We start from the raw sequence: 21,787 nt of genomic DNA on the forward strand, positions 1-21,787 counted from the left end.
TGTCCATACAGTTAACATACATCAAAATTCATTCACTGAAATTAGCTGTAGAATTAGTCTGGATTTTGGATGGCTATTAAGTTTAATTTTGTCTTAAAATTAAAAATTCATATAATTTGGAGCACTTCTACATTTGTTAAGAACTGTAATCCAAAAATATTTTTAAAAAACTTTACAAACACATAGACATAACTAGCTATCTCATCTAAAAAACTATAAAACAGTTATTCCTAGAGAGCTTTCATGATCCCTATATTTAAAGGCTTATTTCAAAAACCATCACTATTTTGCAGTTATAAACTGTGTCTTTGCAATAATGAACTGTAAATACACTACTATATACTATATATCCACATCCCAATTTTAATTACACTAGTCCTTTTGTTAACATAAAATGTTACATCTAATAAAAGCATGGCATATTTCTACTTTTTGATGGCAAAATGAAAGGGTCTTTGTTGAGGAAGTATTGAAGCAATCACCAAGATATTTGAAACAATAAAGTCAACATTACGTCTATTTTAAGAAAAGCCAAGAATACATGTGCTTACATAAAACAGAAACACAGAATAACTCACTTAATAAGAGAGGAAAAGGGAGATGGCTTTTAAAAATATTTATAGTCTCCAACCAAGTAGGAATTTTAAGAAAAGAAGAGAAAGAGAGGGATAAAGAGAGGGAGAGGGGAGAGAGGGGAAGAGAGGAGGAGAGAGAAAGACAGAAAGATGAATGAAGAACCAAAGACCAAAACCTTGCAGGAGTAAAAATACATTCTTAAAGCACTTTTTAAATTTAAATTTTGCAGAGAGGGTGGGTAACAGAGGAAATGTAAATTCAGTGCTGGATTTCAGGGAATACAAAGTAGAAAGTAAACTCCAATAAAATGGAATTATAATAGTCAACGCTTGGTTGGGAATCTCCATTTGCATTATGAAGAAAGTCATGTCTCAAGACTAAAACAATATTAAAAATGCAGTATATACACTTTAGAATGTTTAGAACAGCAGTCTTCTAGCACCACTCAAACAATTAATTAATTAGGTGATGATACTGGTAAAGCAAGGCCTCTACAATTTTCCATTCGGTTCTACTTCAAGTAATCTATGTTGTAGACTTGAATTAATTACATTTTATTGCACTCTCAGTTGGCTGCTGTCCTTATACCCAAATGTAAACAATAATGCAGACTTCCTTAATTTTGCTATCTGCAGGTGTCCTTAGGTGGACGACAAGTAATTAAAAACTACATAAAAATGGGAAGTTTGTGTACTTATTTATAGCATCCCTCTGCAAATGTGCATCTGGTTAAAAGAGATCCCAACAAAATCAAGGCGGAAAAGCCCCAAACATAGCATCTTCTATTTTTTAAAAAGCCTGCCTGGTACTAATTAAAAAAAAACAAAAGACAATAAAGCTACTGGCGTCTGTAGACAAATTAGAACACGCTCATCTCTTCATGCATGTTTCTGCTAGTGTCCTAAATTTGGGTTCCAAATGATCCAAAAACTCAAGCCCATCTTCTTCTTGCCGTTCACTGCAACAACCCACAGAACCAGCTGCTGATCCTCTTCCTTCATATTTATATGTAAGGACATAGTCTTGAGCGTGCGCATGACTGTCATCCTGATTACACAGCCGGACCTTCTGCCAAGGGGAAAAACACAACACATTTTATTATTATTATTTTAAACACCAAGACTTATTAGCATAAAAATAATTGCTTTGATTTACCTTTCATTGTTTAATTTTTAATCAGAGTGTGTCCTCTAATGGATTCCTACATATAAAAAACGCACATGATTGGTCTATATCATAAATCACACCATCAATACACTACATAGCATGTTTCTAAACGTCACACATGTGGCAGCAAGTATACAAGTGTCCCTTTTAAGTAATCACTGCTTTCTCTTGCAAAATTATGGCTAAAGCAAAATGCATCCATGAAACTGAACTTGAATGGATGTGGGCTCAGAGCTTTCCAGATAGGCATTAGTGACTGGGCAGGCGGGAATTGCCTTGGCCCACCACACTTGTGGTTTTTAAGATATGACTCGTCCAATGAGAAATGGTAACACAAAGGCATAAGAAAAAGAATTTAAATATCATCTCGTTATTTCAGCAAGAATTAAAAATCCAACAAAATACGAGGAAAAGAAAATATCCACTTAGCATCTGATGGTCACCAAATCAAAATAAAGGAAAATCAAACTTCCAGTTAGTAGGTTAATCATTCACTGAACACAAAGGCTACTAGATGGTAATCATTTAGAAAGTTGAAAAGAAAGCTGAATAGGATTGTAGGATAGTTCGGGAAACTCACTTCGCCAAGACGGGGCTGCGTGTAACTGTACCACTCGGAGCAAGTGTATTTGCAGTGGTCCGTCTCTACTTGTCCTCCTCTGCAGGAATCCAGGGTGTGCTGTCCACCTCCCCGACACGATTCCAGGGTGTGGTGATGCCCAGCCCCCTGGCAGGACTCCAAGGTCTGGTGCCCTCCTTTCACCATTTCAATCGTCTCCTGTCCTCCATTTTTCACTCCAGATCCCATGGTGCCACAAATTCCCTGGGCAGAACCGCCCATGGTATGGGTGGTGAAACCACTCGTGGAATACTGAAGCAAAACGGTTGGCATTGGGGAAATACAGAAGAGAACAAGAACAAGAAAATTAGAAAAAGAACAAACCATACTGAAAATGCCATGAATTTTCATGCTAAGTGTTCTGAGGGCAGGAATTGGATCGGTCTTGGCAATTCTGAGTACCTAACTCTGTGCAATACAAGAAGCTGACTGCAGATGTAAGTGGTCTGAACCTTGAGAAAAGTTGCAAAGCCTCATGTATATGCCCTCTTTGAAACTTCTGATACAACGAGAGATACTCACACTAAGTGAAGTAAGTCAGAAAGAAGAAGACATTGACACATGCTATCACTTATATGTGGAATCTAAAATAGGGCACAAAAGAACCTGTCTACAAAACAGAAACAGAATCCCAGACAGAGAACAGATTTGTAGTTGCCAAGAGGGAAGGGGGAGGGAGTAGGACGGACTGAGAGTTTGGGGGTGATATATGCAAACTATTACATTTAGAATTGATAAGCAATGAGGTCCTACTGTATAGCACAGGGAACTATATCCAGTCTCTTGGGCTAGATCATGCTGGAAGATAATATAAGAAAGGGAATATCGATATCCATCCATATATATATATATATATATGACTTGGTCACTTTACTGTACAGCAGAAATTGGCATAACATTGTAAATCAACTTATACTTTAATCAAAAAAACTCCCCAAACTTCTTAGACTACTGTACAACTTCATTTGTTAAATCCTTCCAGCATCTCACACCTCAAAATTAGAATTCCACACTATTGTCTCACATGGATTTACCCTGAATCTAAATTCAGTCCCTTCAGCTGACTAGAACAGAAACAGAAACACTAACTGGTATTTTTATTCAGTGCCTAAGGGAGGTTCCCTTCAATTAAAACAAACTTAAAAGAAACGAAGGTTGCCATAGAAAAATCTTCACAGCAATACTAAATCCTTGTGATATAATTAAATAAAAATAAATTGGCAGAGAAAATAAGAACACCAAAGCTCTGGTCACTAATTTTCTATGCCATGTTTTTGTAAGAAACTCTAAGTTTTATTTTTTCTAATACTCTCCTAGATGCTATCATCCTTTTGTTTTCTACACTGTTCCTCCTTCAATCATCGATTATGTTTTTTGTAGGGAATTTACCTGTTCCTCCTCCTATACATCCTAGGCTAGAAATCAAAGTGGGAGCAGTGCATTCACTTGTTAACATTACTGCTTCTTTCTCACCTATATTACAGCCTGACCGTCTCCATTAAAGTTCTTCCCACACTGATCAAAGCCTGTCGTCATTTTATTACTGTTGCCAGAAAATAATTACAACCATTATGCTGGTGATCTGTGAATAACTAAATGAAACGTCTTTACAGTACAACCAGCAGTTTCAATATATAAAATAAGACTGGGTCTAAAAATGAAGCCATGACACATTCAAAACAGAAAACGATGACATGCCAAAGGATTTTTACTATTAAGTAACATGATATGGCCAAACTGAAATGTCACATATCACCACAGGACAATGGCATTTTATGTGTCCTATGGGGCTGAAGACATTGTATGTATTGTAAGTTACCTGATTTCAAAAGAAACTTGCCCAAAGATCATTAAAGTTAGTGAGGCTAATTTGTCCTTTGTGTTTATTTTGAAAAGACAGTTTACCACTTTGTCATCGCCTGGAGCTTCAGTGTTTGACACGATGAGGTTCTGCTGGGCTAAATCATCAGGGAATACTTTTGGTTTTTTGGCTGTCCCAGTAGCCCCACAGACTAAGGTAAACAGGATACCTGGAGGATGACAGAAATTCCTTCAGTTTATCATAAAACAATGTTAAGAGTCAATGGTGACAAACAGGAAGACAACATTCCAGAAAACATAAATATCACTGCCTGTGTCAAAGTAGCATCCAGTGGAAAAGGCTGCCCTCACCAGCTATACACAAACAAGAACATGCAAAGTGCTGTATTTCTATGCTGAATTTTATGTTTATCCTAACTAGGACAGCACCGGAACTATACCTAACTGTGCTTTCTTTTTTCTTTTTTTGTCACTTTTTAGGGCTGCACCCACAGCATCTAGATGTTCTCAGGCTAGGGGTCTAGGGGTCGAATCAGAGCTGTAGCAGCCGGCCCACACCACAGCCACAGCAATGCCAGATCAAAGTCGTGTCTGGGACCTACACCCAGCTCACAGCCAGGCCGGATTCCCAACCTATTAAACAAGGCCAGGGATAGAATCTGCATCCTCATGGATACTAGTCAGATTTGTTTTGGCTGCGCTACTATGGGAACTCCCTGGACTTTTATCTTCTATCATGTTCTATCACTAGTGATTGGAAATAGTTCCCTGTGCTACACAGCAGGATCTCATTGCTTATCCATTCTAAATGTAATAGTTTGCATCTACTAACCCCCTAACTCCCAGTCCATCCCACTCCTTCCCCCACTTCAATGTATAAATTTAATGTGTGTGTTAAAAAGACAGGTAGCTATAGACCAATGAGCAGCCTAGGCTATAGCAGTGCTGATGCTAAGACTATGTGCTGAAAGTTATTTTAAAGGCTATGACCTGAATTCACAAGAGGACTTACAAAATAGCAATGCTATGCCCAATAATATTGCAAGGATGGCCCATGTTCCAAGTATCACTCCTCCGTTGCCACCAATCGGACTTGCACGAATGTCACAGTCATTTACAGTAATACAGTCACATAATACAACGTCTAACTGAGTGATGCGTGACTGGCCAAGTCTATCCGTAACTCTGACAGGTACTGTGTATTGTCCAAACTGGGGGTCATTCTGATAGGAAAGACGTGCTGCTGTATCTGAAAGAAAATAAAACCAAGTGTTATAGAATGTCATTGATTTCTGTGGAGCATAAATAAGGGGCAACAGGATAGTCATCTTATTTCTCTACAGATGGATATTCCTGATGGGTATGGCACCAGTGCTATAAGATTGTAAGTGTGAATGGATATAGTCTTTTTAATCACAGAAAAGTCTATGAAGCCTTTTAAAAATAAAAGCTCTTGGCTTTTGTAATAATATATTTTATCTGTCCATAAACTGGAGTTCCCTGGTGGCCCACTAGTTAAGGATTGGCATCTGTCACTGCTGTGGCTCAGGGCACTACTATGACGTAGGTTCGATCCCTGTCCTGGGAACTTCCACATGCCACAGGTGTGGCCAAAAATTAAATAAATAAAACATATCGTTTCTGTCATAAACAACTCATCAAGAGACCGAATTTTATCACATCTTTTAAAATGTTAATATAACCAGTCAGTGTATATTTTCTTTTATGCACGATTCATCAGAGAATTCCATGGTATGAAATTTAGGGTGTTTCCCTTTACTTTTTTTTCATACAGTGTGCCAAAACTTGAATATATTATCAAAGCATGAGTCATGCTGCTGGAACTTCTTGTGGTCCCAAAAGACACTGGGACCAACTATACATTTTTCAGTTTTTATCTATCTATCTATCTATCTATCTATCTATCTATCTATCTATCTATCTATATTTGGCTGTGACTTCAGTATGCAGAAGTCCCCAGGTCAGGGACTGAATCATTAGCATAGCTGAGACCCAAGTCAAAGCAGTGACAATACTGGATCCTTAACTCACTATGCCACCAGGGAAGTCTGGTTTCAATATACATATATTTTTTTTCCAGTCAAGAGTAGAAAATATCCAGGCCAAAATCCCACACAGTCTTGGATACAGAGCTAAAAATGTACAACTACTCAAAATGTAGATTATACATGCCCATGCCCCAGAATAATCCCTCCCTACTTCACTAGCCCAGTGTCACATTTTCATTACTTTATATTTGAAGCTCTAAATGTAAACTTGGATAATTGGGTTAAAAAAAAATCACTGAATTTAGCTAGTTTTAAAAGAAAGCATGGTTGGAGTTCCCATTGTGGTGCAGCAGAAACGAATCCAACCAGGAACCATGAGGTTATGGGTTTGATTCCTGGCCTCGCTCAGTGGGTTAAGGATCCAGCATTGCTGTGAGCTACGGCATAGGCCGGTAGCTACAGTTCCAATTTGCCCTCTAGCCTGGGAACCTCCATATACCATGCATGCAGCCCTAAAAAAAAAAAAAAAAAGAAAGCATGGTTATAACCTAGTAAGTTATAATAATAATAGGACTTCCCCTATGGCCTCATCATAACTGCTCAGCATTGTCTCTGTAACAGCTCTGGTTCGTTCCCTGGTCTGGCAATGTCCATGTGCTACGGTGCAGCCACATGTTATTAAAAAAAAAAAAAAAAAAAAAAAAAAGAGGCGTTCCTGTCGTGGTGCAGCAGAAACAAATCCAACTAAGAACCATGAGGTTGCAGGTTCGATCCCTGGCCTTGCTCAGTGGGTTAAGGATCTGGCATTGCTGTGAGCTATGGCATAGGTCGAAGACTCGGCTCAGATCTGGCATGGCTGCGGCTGTGGTGTAGGCCAGCAGCTATAGCTCCGATTAGACCCCTAGCCCAGGAACCTCCCTATGCCACAGGTGCAGCCCTAAAAGAAAAAAAGAAAAAAAAAAAGACAAAAAAAAAGATTAACAAAATTTATGATTCATAATGTGCCACAGTCTATTGCATTGATTAACTTCCTTACTTCCTCTATTTTACATACGAGTTAACTAATGCCCATGAAGAATAAACAGTATGTTTTACCTAAAGCTTCTTTAGGGTTTGTTCTTCTTAACTTGGCATTTGCCAGGCTTTGGGGCTATTTCACCACACAGTAAAACTTTAATAAAGTTTTTTTTTTTTTTTTCAGGCCACACCTGTGGCATATGGAAGTTCCCAGGCTAGGTGTGTCAAATTGGAGCTGCAGCTGCTGGCCGACACCACAGCCACAGCAACACCGGATCCTTAACCCACTGAACGAGGCCAGGGATCGAACCCGCATCCTAATGGATACTAGTTGAGTTCGTTACTGCTAAGCCACAACAAGAACGCCCCCATTTTTTTTTTTTTTTGTGATCATATGTATGGCATGGTCAAAGTTCCTGGGCCAGGGATCAAACCTGAACCATAGCAATGACCCGAACCACTGCAGTGACAACACCAGATCCCCAACCCACTGAGCCACCAGAGAACTCCTAAACTAACAAAGTTTTGATCAGCATAATCTTGCCAATGTTTCATTGTACTAAGTAAGAATATTTTTAAAAATTACCACCTTCTTTAATATTATGTAAAAAGAAATGATATCATGACACCAGTTCAGTAGAAATCACATCCAAATATAAGATTATTTCTCACATATTCCCATATGTGTGCTGGAATGCTGTGGTTAAAAAACACTGAAAATTCTGACAGTTCACAGAGCAACTGGTCTATTATAATAGGAAGTGGAAGCACATTCATTGAAAGCATGGGGATGAAGACCATTTGGGGCATTTTAAAAGCAACTTCCATTCAGCTCACAGTGGATCCTGAGTTGGGAAAGCCGGAGTGACATGACATGACCCACAGGTAATGTGGACAGGAGACACACAGAATGTGTGGAGAGTTAAGAGCAAAAGTAGCCCAGACAAAAGTTCTCTCTATTGTTGCCATTCTTGTCACCATGGATTAAACATGGGTAAAGTCAGAAGTACAGACTGGGGCTGAGTTAGGAGAGAATCCCATGCAGAAAACAACAGACAAGAAAGACAAGAAATGGTCAGACGTCAAAGCAGTGCAGAGAGGAAGGATGGCATGGTGGGCACGGTGACTGATGCACACCCTGTGATCAGGGACATATTATCCCAGCTGCATGGGAGGCTATCAGAACCTTGAGTGATTTTGTCCTCCTGCATCAGTCATACCCCTGAGGGCAGCCCCACCCCCTGATGGGGCAACGGGAGAGTAGAGAACTCACGGTCACTCCGAAAGGACATGTAGTTCAGACTCCCCACGTGTGAGCTGAGGCTCTGCTTTGGCCTGAGCTGCAGCTTTATTTCTTTTTTTGCCCAATCCTGCTTCCCTTCCTTTCACATATATTGATGCCAAGGAAACTCTTTAATAAACGTTCTGCCTCAGAGTTCCCATTGTGGCTCAGTGGTAACGAACAAAACTAGTATCCAATAGGATGCAGGTTTGATCCCTGGCCTCGCTCAGTGGGTTAAGGATCTGGCATTGTGGTGAGCTATGGTATAGGTTGCAGACATGGCTCGGTTCCCCAAGTGTTGTGGCTGTGGTGTAGGCCAGCAGCTGCAGTTCCGATTTGACCCCTAGCCTGGGAACTTCCATATGCCCAAGGATGCAACACTAAAAAGACAAAAAAAAAAAAAACTGCCTGGAAAGTCTGTCTCCTAGGGAACAAAATATTAAAAACCAAACAAATAAAAAAAAACAAACCAAACCAAACCAAACCTATGAAGGCACTAAAATTACTAAAAAGCTAAAGTGTAGTCTTTCTTTTCAGTTATGTGTTCTTTCTTTTTTTAAAAAAATTGATGTATAGTTGATTCACAATATACCCAGTCATACATTTGTATATATTCCTTTCCTTATATTATCTTCCATCATGGTCTATCCCAAGAAACTGGATATAGTTCCCTGTGCTCTTCAGCAGGACCTCATTGCTCATCCATCCTAAAAGTAATCGTCTGCATCTATTAACCCCAAAATCCCCATCCTCCCGCTCCTTCCCCCTCCCCACAATGAGTTATTCTTCTCCTTTCATCAGCATATAAATAGTTCAGACATCCTGATGTTGAAATGCACAAAGTAGCATTTAGAAATACATACCGTTAATTTTTGTCAGTCTCCACATTCTAAATACATCTGGATCAGAAACACCATCCAAAGCGAAGTCGAAGGGTGGGCCATGTATGGGTTCATCAGGGTCTACAGCAACAATCTCCGCTGATGCCATGGTGCTTTTACAGATTATCACTCTCGATTGAGGTATGAACGGGCCATTATCATTCACGTCCTCCAGTACAATCCCCAGTGTCCCAGTACATGTTCTCCCATCTAGAAAATTGGATATGAAAATACATCTCTTTAATGTTTCCATTTTTCACTGGGAAATTATACTTTGAAAAAAATTTTTTTATTATTTATTAGGATTTCAAATGGGCTGTACAGAAAAGAATTGCTATTGAGATTTATCATTCACTCACTAAAGAGCTGCAACAGACATGGGAACTTTTATGGAGGTGAGCATCAACTGATTTTTAAAAGGAGAAAGGAAGAAAGGACCAACAAGAGCATTTTTGGTATATTTAAAAGCACAGGGAGGAGTTCCTGTTGTGGCGCAGTGGAAACGAATCCAACTAGGAACCATGAGGTTATGGTTTGATCCCTGGCCTCACTCAGTGGGTTAAGGATCCGGCATCATGGTGAGCTGTGGTGTAGGTCACAGATGCGGCTCGGATTCCGAGTTGCTGTGGCTGTGGAAGGCAGGCAGCTGTAGCTCCGATTAGACCCCTAGCCTGAGAACCTCCATATGCTGCGGGTGCGGCCCAAAAAAGCAAAAAAAAAAAAAAGAGCACAGGGAAATTCAAGGAAGCAGGAAAGCACATAAGCAACATCAATGTTCTGGACACAATGAAGGAAAAGGCAGACTGGTGGGAGTGACACTGGAGCGTAGAGCCAAGGGTCCTTGAAAGCCAACATGGGGGCTTGCAGTTTAACATGCATAGAGAAAGCACTGGGGATTTTGGAGTAGGGGAAGTGAAAGGCAGAAGATATGTATTTGGAAAATGAGAACAAAAATAGTACATGGAAATATTCAAAGCACATTAAGACTCCAGAAGTGGAAAGGCACTGCAGACCAAAAGCATCCCTCTGGGATGAAGCTTAAAGAATTCATCATCTACCTGTAAATTCAGTAGAAGTTTCTTGAAGAAGTGCCTTATACAAGGCCCTGTAGAAGAGCATCTGGAAGATTCTCCAAGAAAAAGTGCTGAAGAATCTTGGCCACAAACTAGCAATACAGTTGTGAAGTCTGACACTGACCAGAAATCCAGGACTTGTGTCTCTAAATCATTTATTCTTTCTGCTTAATAGGGAGGCCTTGGACATGAGAGGTGGAGAAGAGAATGAAAAAAACCTGTGCTACCCTTATATGAAGCTGCCCACATAGGAAAGCTGGACGACCAGACACGGCCCTGGAGCCACAACCGTGATCCAGCAACACCACCTGTGATATTTCCAGGGTCATCACAGGCCAGGGGCCATAGCCTATCAATTTAGGAACTGGTTCTGAAATGTGCTCTACAGAAAGAAACAGGGTGGAGGCAACCACAAGATCACTATGGGATCGATTGGGAGAGAGAAAAAAAAAAAAAAAAGCAGAAGGCACACCAATTCCTCCCATTTCATATCGGCTTGCAAATTAAGTTCCAGAATAAGCAAGATTATGCTTAAAGGAAAGCCAACAAAATCACCAATCAGAAGGATAACTCACTCTATGCAAGATATTGTTGAAACATGCACATTTACTATCTTGAAAAACATAAAGAGGGTTAACTGTTTAAACAAGAATGAAAATTATAGCTGAAATTCCAGTAGAAGTAAAATAGCAACATTCATCTCACAGGGACTCTAGAGGAAAAGGATAAATAGAAGGGCAGGGAAGTAATACTTAAGGAAATAATTGCCGAGAATATCTCACAATTAAAGAAAAACATAGATGTTCTACTTCAAAACATATTCTGAGTGCAGCATTGGGTAAATAAATTTGCAGTATAAATGTTAAAATAAAACTATATACAGAACACAGTCTAGGGAACTATAAAAGTTATCTGGGTGCACTAACCTACAAAGAGGCAATTATTGGAGTTCCTGCCATGGCTCAGCAGAAACAAATCCAGCAGTATCCATGAGGATATGGGATTGATCCCTGGCCTCACTCAGTGGGTTAAGGATCTGGCGTTTCATGAGCAGGTCAAAGAGGTGGCTTGGATCCCGTGTTGCTGTGGCTGAACTCATAGGCCAGCAGCTGTAGCTCTGGTTCGACCCCTAACCTGGGAACTTTCATGTGCCACGTGTGCAGCTCTAAAAAGAAAAAAAAAAAAAAAAAAAAAAGGGCAATCATTAGACAGTAGAATAAGCATCGGCAATAAGATACATCCAAAAATACTGGAGTACTACCTGCATGGTGCTGAGAGAAAGAAGGGGTTAACTCATAATTCTCCCACCCAAGTCAAATATGATCAAATCAAGCATGAGAACTACTAAAATTTTTTCAGAACAATGAAACTGACAGGGTTTATCACCCACATCGCATCATTGAAAGAACTAGTAAAGGATGTAGTTCAGCAAGAAGAAAAGAGAACTAGGAGGGAAGAAATGAGATGCAAGACATAAGACAACTTTCTCCCACTTTGGACAACTTTTAAAAAAGACAGAGGAAGCATGAAGATATGGATGCACGTATTTTATCTCCCTGACAAGCTTTTCTATTATGACAGAATAATCTCACGTCTCAAACCTCTTGTTCTCATGCTATGGGGTGTTTTCTTGCTCTTTCTAAAAACGGGGACTGATGGATGTCTTGAATATTTCTTTCCATTTGGGTCCACACACAGAATTGAAGGCACATGTTTTACTGATTGAATCTGGCTACTCGTAATATCTTTAAAAATTGACCTCTACAGTGTTTGCTGTTCTACCACTGTGCTAAATGCTTGAATTTTCCTTCCATGAAATGTTTAGAGTTATTCAATAAACTCCATTTTTTTTTTTGCACATTGTGATTAGTAATAGCATAGAATATTTAAACGAAAGATTTTACACATCTAACACAGTGTTTCACAGCTCTGATTTTCATCTGCTGATAATATTCTTTTATTCCCTGGAGGGCATGCATGCACTGCTCACCTTCTAATACTATGATTCTATGTGGGTAAATACCAGTCCCAAAAATGAAGTCTTGGAAGGTGACCAACCCATGGGTCCATGATTTACATGTGTGGCATTCTCCTGCAACTGTTTTTAAAAACTTAAAAGCACAATCCTCCCAAAAGCAAAGATCTTAAATAAAAATAGAAACCTAAAACTCAGCTATTAGGGGAGACACCTGGGTGAAGCTGTCAACTGAGGTTAGACCAAGAAGAAAAAAAAAACTGAACTCAAAGCTTAAGAAAGAGCTATGTTTAGGAGAGGAGAAGGAAGTAAAACTAGAAAGCATACAGATAAAGAGAGGAATGTGTGGAGCCTTGAGGGGGAGTTTTAAAAAGAGAAAACAAGTGCTGTAGGGAAGAAGGAGGTGGACGTGAGCATGGACCCTGAGGTCGGTGTTCACAAGGAGAAAGCATTTCTCACATGGAAGCAGCTGGGAGGGCCCAAAGGAAAGAAGCCAGCATAGAATTTAGAAAAAGGTAAAAGACAAAAACAAAAAATATACTCAGAAGATCTCAGTTCATACAATTTAAAAAAAAAAAAAAAAAGTGGAGTTTTTTATCCCCTACCAGTTTCAAAAGAAATGAACGGAAAAGGCCCCATTCATTACACACTGAGTCTACACAGTGATGACTAGCAGTGCCCCTCAACTAAATGCTCAAAAACATTCAATCTCGCATTTGTCTCCTCTGCAACAGAGGAAGATGTAGAGTAAGATTATATCCACAGTCCCTCATTCCAGACAGGAATTTTTATCTCATTGATCAACGCACCAAGTGCAATCAGAAATATAAAATAATGGATTGGATTTCCACATTATTTCCTTCTTTTCACCTGTCTTTGATCAAAAAGCGTGTCCTGACAAAGTGACAAAGGAAGCTGAGGGCTAAAAGGATAGTCTTTAAAAATTCATAATGATTACAACTTTACCAACTTAATCAATGGATAGGGGCTATTTCTCATTAATTTAGAAAGCCAAAATATCTACAACATCTTCCAAAATCATTTTAATTTCTAATTTTGCAATTATTATGGTATAATAACTTAGATTTCTTGTAGTTAACATATTTATTTTACAGATACACAAATTCAATTGTTTGTTATGGTAAAAATATATTTTATGCACTAAATGGATGTCATTTATCACTGTGCTCATATTTCAATTTTATAGGAGTCATAGAAAATGATTTTATATTTTATACAATTATGTGGGTTCACAGTGTTTGTTTATCTAATTTTATAGTATCAGAATCCTAACCCCCAAGTATACTGTTAGTTTTCTGTAGAAAGACAGAACTTTTTTCAGGTGTGAACTATGAGGCAATAAATATAATTTTCTTGCCAAAGTGAATATTTTAAGAGCTATGACTAAATAAATTGAAGCTAATTTTACAAAAGCAATTTTCTCAAATGTTAATGATTATTCAATTTTAATAAATTATAGTCTCATATTTCTATGATTAAATTATTTTAGTACATCCCAAACTGAGGATACTATTGGAAAGCAGTCATGAGTTAATAAATTATCGCAAACCCCTTAATTACTCTATTTGTCACCTGAGGATAAATAATGTTTTGAGACTGTATTTAAATGCATGTTGTTGGTTTAAAAACTGAGGATGGACGTTCCCATTGTGGCGCAGTGGAAAGGAATCCAGCTAATTAATATCTGTGAGGATGTGAGTTTGATCCACGGCCTCGCACAATGGGTTAAGGACCTAGCGTTGCCATAAGCTGTGGTGTAAGTCTAGACAAGGCTCGGATCTGGCGTTGCTGTGGCTGTGGGGCAGGCCGGTGGCTACAGCTCCGATTCGACCCCTAGCCTGGAAACTTCCATATGCCATGGGTACAGCTCTAAAAAGCAAAAAAAAAGAAAGAAAGGAAGGAAGGAAGAAAGGAAGGAAGGAAGGAAGAAAAAAGAACTGAGGATGTATATAGTTGAGGGTGTATGTTGCTGGCTTAAAACCAACCTTCTTACCTTTGTCTGAAGCAAGGATTGTAATATTATATATACCATTTCTGATGGTCTCTGCTTCTCTATCCAGGCTTCTTAAAATTACAATTGATCCTGAGTTTTCATCAACAGTGACCCACCCTTCTGGATCACTTAATTTCTTATACCTGTTAATAATGAGGAATTAAAATAGTAAATTACAATACTTGTATGAAAATAAGTTCTACATTTAAAAAACATGGTAAATCTGGAAATTGACTAAAATAGAATTACAAATACCTTATGTCACCGCTACTGCTTGTTTCTGGGTCATATGCTTTATATCCATTGACCTTTGTTCTCACTGGTGAATTTTCTTTAATTCGAATCGTTTGCACTGCAGGGCTGCACTCAGGGCCTTCATCCTGATTTTCTACATTAACGGTGACTGTCGCTGTGTTCATAGCTGATCTTGCACTACCAACATATGGAGCTTCATTAACTACACCAATTTGCAGGGTCATCTGCTGTTTTTCCTCATAATTCAGTGGCTATAGAAGTAAGCATGTTGAAAATCAGATCAATACACTTCATATTTGGCAATGTTAACTAGTGTGTAACTAGTTCGAGTCAGAGGTATGTAACTGCTATATCAGGAACAATTATGAAAATATTAAACATATACCCACAAATGTGCTGGCGGTGGAAGGAGGGTAATCCCTCAACTGATTCGGTATTTGGGTGGAAGTAGCAAAAAAAAAAAAAAAAAATCCTCAACTGCAAATTTGACACAAGTAATAATCATAGATCCCAATGATGATTTCAAAAAAGGATTTAATGAAATGTTATTTGAAATATCACTTTAGGGACTCCATATCCCAATCCACAATAATTTACCATTCCATTAATTTGGGGAGACCCTAACCTCCTGAGATGAATCTAATTATTTGCACCTGGCTTGGGGAAGAAAAGCTTAAGTCAAATTTTATAAAATGTTTTAAGAGAAACAAGAAAATGGAAAGCTTATGGACTTTAAACCTTGCTTTATCTCTTTTATCCCAGTTACTTTCTAAAAGACAGGAAAGACTAAGTTGGACGGAAGGTGTTTATTTTATTTTGTCTGATACATAGTTGTAATGAGAATGGGTGAAGCCAGTTCCTAGAAGAGAAAATTTTTGTCAGGTCTTTGACTTCAGAGAAAAATGTCCTTAGAACGCCAAGGGTTAGGGCAGGGATTGGATATAGAAAGAGACATGATTTAAGGGACTTTGCCTTACTGTTCTGAAACAGAGAAATTCACCCACAGACTGCAGCTAATTTTCATCATCATCAAAAAAAAAAAAAATTCATCACTTTGATCCATTCTCCTGTGAATGTATACAAAAAAGGGGAACTACACAGACCCAGGAGAGAATCATATTCCAGTTAAAGATGCAGCAGAAATAGGCCTATAGTTTTGACCCAAAAAAAGCCTCCCCATGGAGGAATAACTCATCGCTTGGGACCTTCAGTAATTAAGTGAAGGCTCCTTGACCCAGCTACAGAAAGAATGGGCTAGGAAAGTTTGGCAGTGCCCCACTGGTGTCAAAGCTGTGATAGTTTTTCATTGTTAAGAGATACTGGTTATAGTACTATAACATCTTTCCTTCTTTGTAATTTAGGTATAGTTGATGTACAATGTTGGGCCAATTTTACATCATCTTAATTGAATGCAAATATATAATAATTTTTATTCTTCTATTGTTTTTTTTGCTCTTTAGGGCCGCACCCACAGCATATGGAGGTTCCCAGGCTAGGGGTCAAATTGGAGCTACATCAGCCAGCCTGCACCACAGCTACAGCAATGCCAGATCTGAGCCACAACTGCGACCTGCACCACAGCTTACGGCAACACCGGATCCTTAACCCACCAAGACACCGGATCCTTAACCCACCAAGCGAGGCCATAGATCGAACCCACATTGTCATGGATCCTAGGCAGGTTCGTTAACCACTAAGCCATGAAGAAAACTCCCTATAATAATTTTTAAACCATCATGCCTTTACAAAACTTTCTCTGAAATGAGTATGTTCATCCCATTATATATATAAAGAACATAGCTTTTACATTTACCTAATACCTATTTTATTCCTATATTTACCAAAATTCCTTTTTTCTTATTAAACTCCAGTATTGCTAATCTATGATTTTACAGGCTACAAATTTGCCAATTTATTCTTACCTTAACCACACACAGAATTCCTTCATTGGTTTTGGGATCTGTTACAATTTTAAAATTTCCATTTTCATTGCCCTTTAAAATGGTAAAATTAGCTCTCCAATTAGCAGTATTAATTAAATCCTTATCTTCGACAGCAATACGTAGGATTTCCACGTCAATCCTATTTTCCTCTACTGATGCCACATACTAAAATAATAAAGAAAACAAAAAATGTTTAATTAGTAATTCTCACAAAAATAGAACACTATGTAAATAAAGTAAGCCCAGTTTTTCTAACGTCCCAAGTACTATGTTTACATGAGTGGGTACAGCCATGTGGCTGGGAAGACTTCATTTGAAATCATTGGGCATGTATGGAGATGTGCATATTTAGCAATTATCACTGCCCTGGGCATTTTTCTTTCATTAATATCATGTACTTACAGAAGAACGAGTGAATGTTGGCAAGTGGTCATTAGCATCTTCAATATTAATGACGCAATTTGAAGTTGTGTGCAAACCAAAATACTGACCATCCATGTCTTGTACTTTTATTTTTAACTGGTATTTATCCATTAGCTGAAAAGAAAGTAGGAATTTAATTACCGAGTGAAAGCAACATTATAAATGAAATCTTAATTTACACTTTATAATTGTCCTTGCATTAAAAATATGAGGTGCCCTATTATATTTCATTGTTTTCATGTACTGGCAGAAGAATAATTTCCTCACACTAATAATTTTCAATTAATTTATGAAAATAGAGTAGTTTCTCAAATTTAAAGTGCTACTAGGAGTTCTCTGTGGCATGGCAGTTTAAGAATCTGGCGTTGTCACTGCTGTGGCTCTCATCACAGCTGTGGTTCAGGTTTGATCCCTTCTCCAGGGAAATTCCATATGCTGTGGGTGTGGCCAAAAATAAATAAAGTGCTACCCATAGAATGAATTGGTTTTAGTATTACTGGACAGAAAGAGAAGATACAGCCAGAGTACATTTAAAATTGCCTAAAGATTCATCAAAATCTTTATCTCCTAGGCAAAGTACATTTTTATGTTTAAAAATACATAGTAGTGATTTATACCAGTCTTGAAACAATAAAGTAAAATATCTTCCTGTAAAAGATGGATTTAGATTTATTAAAAGATCATTAAATTAGCATGAAAACAAAGTTCTAGAATTACATAATTTTTTTCTTTCCATGGAAAATTGAATCTAGTTCTTAAATGTTTTTCATCAGAGGTCACTGAAGGCTCATCATTAGTTTAAAAAAAATGTGTTCTCATAATGGTTTCATTTATCACAAGTATTGAGATATGGAAGGATTAACAACAATGCTAATAATAATGTCTTCTAGACTGAACATTAGGAGTCCCGAGTTCTATTCCAAGTTCAAAAATGACAAATATAGGAGTTTCCTTGTGGTCTAGAGGGTTAAGGCTTCAGCACTATCACTGCTGTAGCTCAGGTCACTGCTGTGATGCAGGTTCAATCCCTGGCCTAGGAACTTCTGCGTGCCACAGGCATAGCCAAAAAATAGAAGAAATAAAAAATAAAAATAGATGAAATCTTGGGCAGTTGGAAAAGTCTTTTTACCTAGGTTTCCTCTTCCATAAAGTAATGATAATAATACCTTTCCTACATAATTCATCTCTTTTCATGAGACAAAATAAAATGTAAAAAACTATCCTAACTTCTACCTAGAATGTTTACCTTTCCCTTAAAAAGCCTCCCTCTTCCTTTTAAATCTCTTAAACTTGCTAGTCTTTATGTAGTACCCAAAACTAAAATTTCTCTCAATCTTTATCTTTTTACAAACATAATTTCCCTGATTTACTCTGTCCTCATAATCAATCAGAGGTGTAGAGTTAAAAACTAATGGTTTTACTTCATTTAAAAAAATTTTAAAACCTCACAGGAGGGAATATGTAGTGTTTGTAGTACACACAGATTTATTGGGAATAATCAACTGGCTGACAAAACAAGAAAGAAATGAAGTTTGGGACCTAAATATTAACTTGTGATATCTTAAGATAGAAGAAAAATTCTTATGTTTAAAGGGATTAAAGGGTTGAAGGCCAACAGAAGAAAACTGTAAGACCTGGAGCCAGAAAGTGACTCCAGAGCACTCTTAGGTAAATGCACTCCAAGATTTCTTCACTAATCAAATGTTTACAAGTGATTTATCAGAAGGATCTCCTGAAGACCTGATGATAAGAGAATTTGGTTTATAATCTCTTTCTAAGCACCTAAATACCACAAAGAATCTGTATCATGTATAGAGCTATAATAGCAATTTAATCATTCTTTCTTTCTTTCATTCATTTATTTAGCAAATGATACTGCATTCTTCACTGGCACATATAGTAAAAATAAATGAAATTATGAATAGTAAAATTGAATTTAAAAATAAAATTTTACCTAGAAATGTCCTTGTAAATTCAGTAAAAAATTATTAATTTATTAAATTTCAACCCACAGTCTATGTGAAGAAATGGGAGGTAAGTATAACACACTTCTGCATATGATGCTCTTTTCAAGGAAAGCATTCGTGCGATTGTTTGACTTATGAGCTGAATTAGCTATTGCTTTTTTTTTTCCAATAGAATACTATTTTTTCATGAAAGACATCTATGTTTAAACATATTAGTGTATTTGAAGACATTTTGTCATACATAAAGTGAATCTATCACTTCAAGGAAAATTGCTATTTGTTGCCAAGGATCAATTGGTGTTTTCAAGCAAAAACGACAAATCTAGAAAACTTTTACCAGTCATCATGATTAACAGAGATGAGGAGATGATTTTTTTCAATATTGTTTAGTCAAATGTGTCAATATTTGGAAGATTTACATAATTCAGTGAGACAGTATTTCCCATATGACCAATGCCCGATGTTAAAAATCACACATGGAAAACTACCTACTTATAGTACAAGATAGACCAATGGATTTTAATGTAACAAAGTACAAAAGTTCATGGACAAGGCTTCAGAATGCACCTGCAGAGAGATAATTATGGAACTACCACTTGTCAAGTTTTGGTACAGTATCAAGGAAGAATATGCATAATGATCTGAAATTACTATTAAAATACTCCTTTCTTTTCTAATTTCATGTCATGTTGGATTTCCTTTATCTACTTCAACTAAAACCATATAATGGACTGAATGCTGGAGATATGAGAATCTATCAGTCATTTTTTATTTCGCTTTTTTTTAGGGCCACATCCAAGGCATACAGAAGTTCTGAATTGGAGGGTGTCGAATCGGAGCTTCAGTTGTCAGCCTACACCACAGCTCACAGCAATGCCAGATCCCCGAGCCACTGAGCAAGGCCAGGGACCAAACCGTCATCCTCATGGATACAATTTTGAGCACACGACTCCAAGGTGAAAAGAGGAAAATTTTATATATATATATATAGTATAAAATATAAAAAAATATATTATATATATAGGAAAGGAATATATTAATGTCATTTTAACTAAAAAACATAAGAAGCAGAGAATGTTTAGAAGGAAAGAAAAGTTTGGTTCTAGACATATTTCATCTTAGGTACTTGTGAAACATCCAAAAAAAGATTTCTAGCAGTCAATTGAAAAATGGTAAACCAGATATCAGAGAAAGATAAACTTCCATTTAATCTATGTAAGGGGAAAGGAGATGAGATTGTTGATAAAGAGATGACACAGACAGAAAAAGAAGCGCTGGTGTCTGCAAACGAGAAAATTCCAAGCATTTCCAAAAATTTCACTTTTCATATATGACATTCCTTGTTTTTACTACGATAAATGTTTATATTAGGGAATTTGATTTTATAAAACATACAGTTTAGGAGGGTACAGATTAGTGGTTCAAAATTGATACACTGCAAGGTGAATGACCTCTGTGAACCTACCTAAAATAATTTTTGTTAAATTAGATTCACAATGTGCTTTTCAAAAACACATCTGCAGATGGTATACAGACATACAGGTATTACTAAATAGCCATGTGATAATCAAGTTTTATTTGTGAATATCTATTACCTCTCTGTCTAGCTGAGATGATGTTGTGGTGATCACGCCTGTAGTTGGATGCATAAAAAAGAGGGTGGGTGATGCTGGCAGCTGCTCAATGATGGAGTACCTTAGACGCGTGTGCAGCGTGTCAGGCTCGTCTTTGTCAGTTGCACATACTTGTCCCACAGTCGTACCTACATATAGAAAAAAACCCTCTTTAATCTCCAACACTTTTACATTTTCAACCTTCTCTTTCACTCCTCTGGATCTGCCACAAAAAATTTTTGGACGACTTAATTAAATATCAGAGTAATAGCTCTATACTTTTTCAGACTTCTATATAAATTATCACTTCCTTTTCAATATCCTAACATTCTAACATTTTGGTGACCATACCCATATTTACTGTTTTTATTGCATAGCTTTAAAAATGGTGATATTATCCCTCCATGGCCTTTGTATTTAGACTCAAGAATTCTAATTATTCTTTAACCTTTTTCTATTTGTAAGCCTGAACTTAAATTGACCATATGGGTAGATTTCTGAAAATTCATGGTTTAGTTAATCTTTCTAGAGGAAGACACAAAATCTGCATTCAGAGTTCCAGTTGAAATGGTTTATTTTCAAAAGATTGAAAAAACATTTGTATTATTCTCCATGACCTTAACAATAATGCCCAGAATACTGTCAGTTGTTTAATCATTATAGAACATCAGCAGATCCTTCAAGACTTAGACTAAGGCTTCCTTTGCTCAAAGACTTACTCTTTTGAGAATATGACCTCTTAGGAGTTTCCCCTGTGGTGCAGTGGGTTAAGGATCTACAGCTGCAGCTTGGATTTGATCCCTGACTGGGGAGCTTCCATGTGGCCAGAAAAAAAGAAAGAATTTGGTCTCTTAAAAGTATTTATCTCACACAGGAAGGCAAAGTAACATTTACTGATATCTATTTTTCAGGCACTGTGCTTGGCATTCAAGGTATACTGTGCATCATTTAACAACCTTGAATATTGAGATCTCATTTTACAGATGAGGAAACCAAAGCTTGGCCAGAATCACAGCACACAGCTAACAAAAGGGAGAATAAAATGCTATCCACAGCAGCCGGACTGGCAAGTCCCTTGTTCTTGCCAGCAGATATGACACCACCAAACTGCCACAGTGAAACTCAACTTATGAACTGAAAATTGCCATGTTT

The 21,787-nt window shown here is 37.5% G+C and overlaps 1 protein-coding gene across 2 annotated transcripts in view; it reads right to left on the bottom strand.

The window, feature by feature from the left end:
- Positions 1 to 669: 669 nt before the first annotated feature.
- DSC2 (desmocollin 2) overlaps positions 670 to 21,787 on the bottom strand; it is a 36,457-nt gene continuing 15,339 nt past the window's right edge. The window contains exons 7-17 of one of the 2 annotated variants that reach the window (XM_047794023.1): positions 20,618 to 20,784; positions 17,035 to 17,169; positions 16,612 to 16,797; positions 14,690 to 14,940; positions 14,435 to 14,577; positions 9,355 to 9,582; positions 5,196 to 5,432; positions 4,268 to 4,392; positions 2,324 to 2,614; positions 1,732 to 1,777; positions 1,553 to 1,644 (exon numbers count right to left, since the gene is read on the bottom strand). In XM_047794023.1, the coding sequence (XP_047649979.1) occupies positions 1,742 to 1,777; positions 2,324 to 2,614; positions 4,268 to 4,392; positions 5,196 to 5,432; positions 9,355 to 9,582; positions 14,435 to 14,577; positions 14,690 to 14,940; positions 16,612 to 16,797; positions 17,035 to 17,169; positions 20,618 to 20,784 (1,799 nt within the window). In that variant the 3' untranslated portion in view covers positions 1,553 to 1,644; positions 1,732 to 1,741. Of the gene's footprint in view, positions 1,645 to 1,731; positions 1,778 to 2,323; positions 2,615 to 4,267; positions 4,393 to 5,195; positions 5,433 to 9,354; positions 9,583 to 14,434; positions 14,578 to 14,689; positions 14,941 to 16,611; positions 16,798 to 17,034; positions 17,170 to 20,617; positions 20,785 to 21,787 lie in introns of both variants that reach the window. The other variant, XM_047794022.1, reaches the window with a different exon arrangement.

The sequence above is a fragment of the Phacochoerus africanus genome, chromosome 8 (assembly GCF_016906955.1).
Source record: "Phacochoerus africanus isolate WHEZ1 chromosome 8, ROS_Pafr_v1, whole genome shotgun sequence".
NCBI lineage: Eukaryota > Metazoa > Chordata > Mammalia > Artiodactyla > Suidae > Phacochoerus > Phacochoerus africanus.